Source organism: Engystomops pustulosus, chromosome 7 (assembly GCF_040894005.1).
Source record: "Engystomops pustulosus chromosome 7, aEngPut4.maternal, whole genome shotgun sequence".
NCBI classification, from domain to species: domain Eukaryota; kingdom Metazoa; phylum Chordata; class Amphibia; order Anura; family Leptodactylidae; genus Engystomops; species Engystomops pustulosus.
In genome coordinates this window covers 1,449,217-1,457,444 of record NC_092417.1, presented here as the reverse complement: position 1 = coordinate 1,457,444, position 8,228 = coordinate 1,449,217, and the positions used below count along the sequence as shown (strand labels likewise).

General features: G+C 66.5%; 1 protein-coding gene across 1 annotated transcript; it reads right to left on the bottom strand.

Moving 5' to 3' along the window:
- Positions 1-2,051: 2,051 nt before the first annotated feature.
- PMVK (phosphomevalonate kinase) lies at positions 2,052-4,211 on the bottom strand. The gene is made up of 4 exons (XM_072114020.1): positions 4,122-4,211; positions 3,895-4,047; positions 2,458-2,587; positions 2,052-2,392 (listed from the first exon to the last, which is right to left on the bottom strand). The coding sequence occupies exons 2-4, from the start codon at positions 3,979-3,981 to the stop codon at positions 2,244-2,246; spliced, it is 366 nt and encodes a 121-aa protein (XP_071970121.1). The 5' UTR covers positions 3,982-4,047; positions 4,122-4,211; the 3' UTR covers positions 2,052-2,243.
- Between the last annotated feature and the right edge of the window lie 4,017 nt (positions 4,212-8,228).

Genomic DNA, 8,228 nt, shown 5'->3' with positions numbered 1-8,228 from the left:
CATCACTCAGGGGGGCTTAGAGGTCCCCATCACTCAGGGGGGCGTAGAGGTCCCCATCACTCAGGGGGGCGTAGAGGTCCCCATCACTCAGGGGGGCGTAGAGGTCGCCATCACTCAGGGGGGCGTAGAGGTCGCCATCACTCAGGGGGGCGTAGAGGTCGCCATCACTCAGGGGGGCGTAGAGGTCGCCATCACTCAGGGGGGCGTAGAGGTCGCCATCACTCAGGGGGGCGTAGAGGTCCCCATCACTCAGAGGGGCAGAGAGGTCCCCATCACTCAGGGGGGCAGAGAGGTCCCCATCACTCAGAGGGGCGTAGAGGTCGCCATCACTCAGGGGGGCGTAGAGGTCGCCATCACTCAGGGGGGCGTAGAGGTCGCCATCACTCAGGGGGGCGTAGAGGTCGCCATCACTCAGGGGGGCAGAGAGGTCGCCATCACTCAGGGGGGCAGAGAGGTCGCCATCACTCAGGGGGGCATAGAGGTCGTCATCACTCGGGGGCATAGAGGTCGCCATCACTCAGGGGGGCATAGAGGTCGCCATCACTCAGGGGGGCATAGAGGTCGCCATCACTCAGGGGGGCATAGAGGTCCCCATCACTCAGGGGGGCATAGAGGTCCCCATCACTCAGGTGGGCAGAGAGGTCCCCATCACTCAGGGGGGCAGAGAGGTCCCCATCACTCAGGGGGGTAGAGAGGTCACCATCACTCAGGGGGGCGTAGAGGTCCCCATCACTCAGGGGGGCGTAGAGGTCCCCATCACTCAGGGGGGCTTAGAGGTCCCCATCACTCAGGGGGGCGTAGAGGTCCCCATCACTCAGGGGGGCGTAGAGGTCGCCATCACTCAGGGGGGCAGAGAGGTCGCCATCACTCAGGGGGGCAGAGAGGTCGCCATCACTCAGGGGGGCATAGAGGTCCCCATCACTCAGGGGGGCAGAGAGGTCCCCATCACTCAGGGGGGCAGAGAGGTCCCCATCACTCAGGGGGGCAGAGAGGTCACCATCACTCAGGGAGGCAGAGAGTTCGCCATCACTTATGGGGGGCATAGAGGTCGCCATCACTCAGGGGGGCATAGAGGTCACCATCACTCAGGGGGGCAGAGAGGTCACCATCACTCAGGGAGGCATAGAGGTCACCATCACTCAGGGGGGCATAGAGGTCGCCATCACTCAGGGGGGCATAGAGGTCGCCATCACTCAGGGGGGCATAGAGGTCGCCATCACTCAGGGGGGCATAGAGGTCGCCATCACTCAGGGGGGCATAGAGGTCGCCATCACTCAGGGGGGCATAGAGGTCGCCATCACTCAGGGGGGCATAGAGGTCGCCATCACTCAGGGGGGCAGAGAGGTCGCCATCACTCAGGGGGGCAGAGAGGTCGCCATCACTCAGGGGGGCATAGAGGTCGCCATCACTCAGGGGGGCAGAGAGGTCCCCATCACTCAGGGAGGCAGAGAGGTCACCATCACTCAGGGGGGCATAGAGATCACCATCACTCAGGGGGGCATAGAGGTCGCCATCACTCAGGGGGCAGAGAGGTCGCCATCACTCAGGGGGCAGAGAGGTCGCCATCACTCAGGGAGGCAGAGAGGTCGCCATCACTCAGGGGGGCATAGAGGTCACCATCACTCAGGGAGGTAGAGAGTTCGCCATCACTTATGGGTAGCATAGAGGTCGCCATCACTCAGGGAGGCAGAGAGTTCGCCATCACTTATGGGGGGCATAGAGGTCGCCATCACTCAGGGGGGCATAGAGGTCACCATCACTCAGGGGGGCATAGAGGTCACCATCACTCAGGGGGGCAGAGAGGTCCCCTTCACTCAGGGGGGCAGAGAGGTCCCCATCACTCAGGGGGGCAGAGAGGTCCCCATCACTCAGGGGGGCAGAGAGGTCCCCATCACTCAGGGGGGCAGAGAGGTCCCCATCACTCAGGGGGGCAGAGAGGTCGCCATCACTCAGGGGGGCAGAGAGGTCACCATCACTCAGGGGGGCATAGAGGTCACCATCACTCAGGGGGGCAGAGGTCACCATCAGAGGATGTAGGTACAGAACACCAATGACTTTCTCAATCTTTACTAATGTCTGTTACAGATGAGGTAAGTATGTGCCCCCGTCCTCAGCCTCCTGCTCCGCGCTGGTATAACCCCGCCTCTCTGGGAGGGCCGGACGCTACTCTGCGCTGCCTCCGGTGGTCAGTATCAGATCCTGCAGCTTGGTGGCCCCACGTCAGCCCCGGGTCCGGGCACAGCTCACTCCGGGGGGGTCAGTCTGCTGCGGATAAAGGCCTGCAGATTATGAAGCTGCTCCTCCAGAACCGCCCGATCCCCGTCATTACTCAGGATCCAATCAAAGGTCACGCCCTGGTCCAGACCGCACTCCGACTCCGCGTCATCCACCTCTGCAAAGGAGAGTCTCCATTACTTCTGATAGAGGGGGGAGGGGGAGGGGCAGCGAGGGACTTACCTGGGGTGTACACCCATCCCCGCGACTTCCGGGTCTCCTCCGAAGCCACAACACGGACCGTCTGTGATACCGAACCGTAAGCCGAGAGGAACCAGTCCACATCCGACCGGCGCCGAGCGTCACTGATAATCTACACCGAGACAAGGGAGGTCACACAGAGAATACCTCCTCCTCCTCCAGGCTCCTCTGTCCTCCTCCTCCTCCAGACTCCTCTGTCCTCCTCCTCCTCCAGACTCCTCTGTCCTCCTCCTCCTCCAGACTCCTCTGTCCTCCTCCTCCAGACTCCTCTGTCCTCCTCCTCCTCCAGACTCCTCTGTCCCCCTCCTCCTCCAGACTCCTCTGTCCTCCTCCTCCAGACTCCTCTGTCCTCCTCCTCCAGGCTCCTCTGTCCTCCTCCTCCAGACCCCTCTGTCCTCCTCCTCCTGCAGACTCCTCTGTCCTCCTCCAGACTCCTCTGTCCTCCTCCAGACTCCTCTGTCCTCCTCCAGACCCCTCTGTCCTCCTCCAGACCCCTCTGTCCTCCTCCTCCAGACTCCTCTGTCCTCCTCCAGACTCCTCTGTCCTCCTCCAGACCCCTCTGTCCTCCTCCAGACCCCTCTGTCCTCCTCCTCCATACTCCTCTGTCCTCCTCCAGACTCCTCTGTCCTCCTCCAGACTCCTCTGTCCTCCTCTGTCCTCCTCCTCTTCCAGACTCCTCTGTCCTCCTCCAGACTCCTCTGTCCTCCTCCTCGTCCAGACTCCTCTGTCCTCCTCCTCCTCCAGACTCCTCTGTCCTCCTCCTCCTCCAGACTCCTCTGTCCTCCTCCTCCTCCAGACTCCTCTGTCCTCCTCCTCCTCCAGACTCCTCTGTCCTCCTCCTCCTCCAGACTCCTCTGTCCTCCTCCTCCTCCAGACTCCTCTGTCCTCCTTCTCCAGACTCCTCTGTCCTCCTCCTCCAGACTCCTCTGTCCTCCTCCTCCTCCAGACTCCTCTGTCCTCCTCCTCCTCCAGACTCCTCTGTCCTCCTCCAGACTCCTCTGTCCTCCTCCTCCTCCAGACTCCTCTGTCCTCCTCCTACAGACTCCTCTGTCCTCCTCCTACAGACTCCTCTGCCCTCCTCCTCCTCCAGACTCCTCTGTCCTCCTCATCCTCCAGACTCCTCTGTCCTCCTCCTCCAGACTCCTCTGTCCTCCTCCTACAGACTCCTCTGTCCTCCTCCTACAGACTCCTCTGTCCTCCTCCTACAGACTCCTCTGTCCTCATCCTCCAGACTCCTCTGTCCTCATCCTCCAGACTCCTCTGTCCTCCTCCTCCTCCAGACTCCTCCTACTCCAGACTCCTCTGTCCTCCTCCTCCAGACTCCTCTGTCCTCCTCCTCCTCCAGACTCCTCTGTCCTCCTCCTCCAGACTCCTCTGTCCTCCTCCCTTCTGTATATGGAGGACATGACAGTTTCGTACCCACAGCGGCTGCACTATTCCCTTCACAATCAGTCGGCAGAAGAATCCGGGGTCTTGGATCCTCTTCTCCTCCCCCCAGCGGATCATGTCCCCCCGATACGTCTCCTTGTAGTCACTGGCATCGAGGAGGCGCTCGTAGTCCAGACCTCGCTCCTGTGAGAGGGGAGAGCGATGACACGGGGTCCTCACTGAGGTCTCCTCCTGGATACGGGCGACATGATACTCACCAGCGCAAACTGATGCTTCAAGGGGCCCGAGAGCCGCAGGATGGCACAGACCTCCGCACCCAGACTGCAAAGACAGGGGAGAGGTCACAGGTCACCCCAAAACTGCAGCTCCTCCCACTCCCGGGTCACCTGTCCCTCTCCTCCTCCCACTCCCGGGGTCACCTGTCCCTCTCCTCCTCCCTCTCCCGGGTCACCTGTCCCTCTCCTCCTCCCCCCCCCCCCGGGGTCACCTGTCCCTCTCCTCCTCCCCCCCCCCCCGGGGTCACCTGTCCCTCTCCTCCTCCCTCTCCTCCTCCCTCTCCCCCCGGGGTCACCTGTCCCTCTCCTCCCGGGGTCACCTGTCCCTCTCCTCCCGGGGTCACCTGTACCTCTCCTCCTCCCTCTCCCCCCGGGGTCACCTGTCCCTCTCCTCCTCCCTCTCCCGGGTCACCTGTCCCTCTCCTCCTCCCCCCCCCGGGGTCACCTGTCCCTCTCCTCCTCCCTCTCCCCCCCGGGGTCACCTGTCCCTCTCCTCCTCCCTCTCCCCCCCGGGGTCATCTGTCTCTCTCCTCCTCCCTCTCCCCCCGGGGTCACCTGTCCCTCTCCCCCCGGGGTCACCTGTCCCTCTCCTCCTCCCTTTCCCCCCCGGGGTCACCTGTCCCTCTCCTCCCCCTCTCCCCCCCCGGGGTCACCTGTCCCTCTCCTCCTCCCTCTCCCCCCCCGGGGTCACCTGTCCCTCTCCTCCTCCCTCTCCCCCCCGGGGTCACCTGTCCCTCTCCTCCTCCCTCTCCCCCCCCGGGGCACCTGTCCCTCTCCTCCTCCCTCTCCCCCCCGGGGTCACCTGTCCCTCTCCTCCTCCCTCTCCCCCCCCGGGGTCACCTGTCCCTCTCCTCCTCCCTCTCCCCCCCGGGGTCACCTGTCCCTCTCCTCCTCCCTCTCCCCCCGGGGTCACCTGTCCCTCTCCTCCTCCCTCTCCCCCCCGGGGTCACCTGTCCCTCTCCTCCTCCCTACCCCCCCCCCCCGGGGTCACCTGTCTCTCTCCTCCTCCCTCTCCCCCCGGGGTCACCTGTCCCTCTCCTCCTCCCTCTCCCGGGTCACCTGTCCCTCTCCTCCTCCCTCTCCCCCCCGGGGTCACCTGTCCCTCTCCCCCCCGGGGTCATCTGTCCCTCTCCTGGGTCACCTGTCCCTCTCCTCCTCCCTCTCCCCCCGGGGTCACCTGTCCCTCTCCCCCCGGGGTCACCTGTCCCTCTCCTCCTCCCTCTCCCCCCCCGGGGTCACCTGTCCCTCTCCTCCTCCCTCTCCCCCCCCGGGGTCACCTGTCCCTCTCCCCCCGGGGTCACCTGTCCCTCTCCTCCTCCCTCTCCCCCCCCCGGGGTCACCTGTCCCTCTCCTCCTCCCTCTCCCCCCCCGGGGTCACCTGTCCCTCTCCTCCTCCCTCTCCCCCCCCGGGGTCACCTGTCCCTCTCCTCCTCCTCCCCTCCCCCCCGGGGTCACCTGTCCCTCTCCCCCCGGGGTCACCTGTCCCTCTCCTCCTCCCTCTCCCCCCGGGGTCACCTGTCCCTCTCCTCCTCCCTCTCCCCCCCCGGGGTCACCTGTCCCTCTCCTCCTCCCTCTCCCCCCCGGGGTCACCTGTCCCTCTCCTCCTCCCCTCCCCCCCCGGGGTCACCTGTCCCTCTCCTCCTCCCTCTCCCCCCCCGGGGTCACCTGTCCCTCTCCTCCTCCCTCTCCCCCCGGGGTCACCTGTCCCTCTCCTCCTCCCTCTCCCCCCCCGGGGTCACCTGTCCCTCTCCTCCTCCCTACCCCCCCCCCCCGGGGTCACCTGTCTCTCTCCTCCTCCCTCTCCCCCCCGGGGTCACCTGTCCCTCTCCTCCTCCCCCTCCCGGGTCACCTGTCCCTCTCCTCCTCCCTCTCCCCCCCGGGGTCACCTGTCCCTCTCCTCCTCCCTCTCCCCCCGGGGTCATCTGTCCCTCTCCTGGGTCACCTGTCCCTCTCCTCCTCCCTCTCCCCCCCGGGGTCACCTGTCCCTCTCCCCCCGGGGTCACCTGTCCCTCTCCTCCTCCCTCTCCCCCCCCGGGGTCACCTGTCCCTCTCCCCCCGGGGTCACCTGTCCCTCTCCTCCTCCCTCTCCCCCCCGGGGTCACCTGTCCCTCTCCTCCTCCCTCTCCCCCCCCGGGGTCACCTGTCCCTCTCCTCCTCCCTCTCCCCCCCCGGGGTCACCTGTCCCTCTCCTCCTCCCTCTCCCCCCCGGGGTCACCTGTCCCTCTCCCCCCCGGGGTCACCTGTCCCTCTCCTCCTCCCTCTCCCCCCCGGGGTCACCTGTCCCCTCTCCTCCTCCCTCTCCCCCCCGGGGTCACCTGTCCCTCTCCTCCTCCCTCTCCCCCCCGGGGTCACCTGTCCCTCTCCTCCTCCCTCTCCCCCCCGGGGTCACCTGTCCCTCTCCTCCTCCCTCTCCCCCCCCGGGGTCACCTGTCCCTCTCCTCCTCCCTCTCCCCCCCCGGGTCACCTGTCCCTCTCCTCCTCCCTCTCCCCCCCGGGGTCACCTGTCCCTCTCCTCCTCCCTCTCCCCCCCGGGGTCACCTGTCCCTCTCCTCCTCCCTACCCCCCCCCCCCGGGTCACCTGTCCCTCTCCTCCTCCCTCTCCCCCCGGGGTCACCTGTCCTCTCCTCCTCCCTCTCCCGGGTCACCTGTCCCTCTCCTCCTCCCTCTCCCCCCGGGTCACCTGTCCCTCTCCTCCTCCCTCTCCCCCCCGGGGTCACCTGTCCCTCTCCTCCTCCCTCTCCCCCCCGGGTCACCTGTCCCTCTCCTCCTCCCTCTCCCCCCGGGGTCACCTGTCCCTCTCCTCCTCCCTCTCCCAGGTCACCCGTCTCTCTCCTCCTCCCCCCCCCCCCCGGGGTCACCTGTCTCTCCTCCTCCCTCTCCCGGGTCACCTGTCCCTCTCCTCCTCCCTCTCCCCCCGGGGTCACCTGTCCCTCTCCTCCTCCCTCTCCCGGGTCACCTGTCTCTCTCCTCCTCCCTCTCCCGGGTCACCTGTCTCTCTCCTCCTCCCTCTCCCCCCCGGGGTCACCTGTCCCTCTCCTCCTCCCTCTCCCGGGTCACCTGTCCCTCTCCTCCTCCCTCTCCCGGGTCACCTGTTCCTCTCCTCCTCCCTCTCCCGGGTCACCTGTCCCTCTCCTCCTCCCTCTCCCGGGTCACCTGTTCCTCTCCTCCTCCCTATCCCCCCCCGGGGTCACCTGTCCCTCTCCTCCTCCCTCTCCCGGGTCACCTGTCCCTCTCCTCCTCCCTCTCCCCCCCAGGGTCACCTCTCCTCCTCCCTCTCCCCCCCGGGTCACCTGTCTCTCTCCTCCTCCCTCTCCCCCCCGGGTCACCTGTCTCTCTCCTCCTCCCTCTCCCCCCGGGGTCACCTGTCCCTCTCCTCCTCCCTCTCCCCCCAGGGTCACCTCTCCTCCTCCCTCTCCCCCCCGGGTCACCTGTCTCTCTCCTCCTCCCTCTCCCCCCGGGGTCACCTGTCCCTCTCCCCCCGGGGTCACCTGTCTCTCTCCTCCTCCCTCTCCCCCCGGGGTCATCTGTCTCTCTCCTCCTCCCTCTCCCCCCGGGGTCACCTGTCCCTCTCCCCCCCGGGTCACCTGTCCCTCTCCTCCTCCCTCTCCCGGGTCACCTGTCTCTCTCCTCCTCCCTCTCCCGGGTCACCTGTCTCTCTCCTCCTCCCTCTCCCCCCCGGGGTCACCTGTCTCTCTCCTCCTCCCTCTCCCCCCCGGGGTCACCTGTCTCTCTCCTCCTCCCTCTCCCGGGTCACCTGTCTCTCTCCTCCTCCCTCTCCCCCCCGGGGTCACCTGTCCTCTCCTCCTCCCTCTCCCGGGTCACCTGTCCCTCTCCTCCTCCCTCTCCCGGGTCACCTGTTCCTCTCCTCCTCCCTCTCCCGGGTCACCTGTCCCTCTCCTCCTCCCTCTCCCGGGTAACCTGTTCCTCTCCTCCTCCCTATCCCCCCCGGGGTCACCTGTCCCTCTCCTCCTCCCTCTCCCCCCCGGGGTCTCCTGTCCCTCTCCTCCTCCCTCTCCCGGGGTCACCTGTCCCTCTCCTCCTCCCTCTCCCCCCGGGTCACCTGTCTCTCTCCTCCTCCCTCTCCCCCCC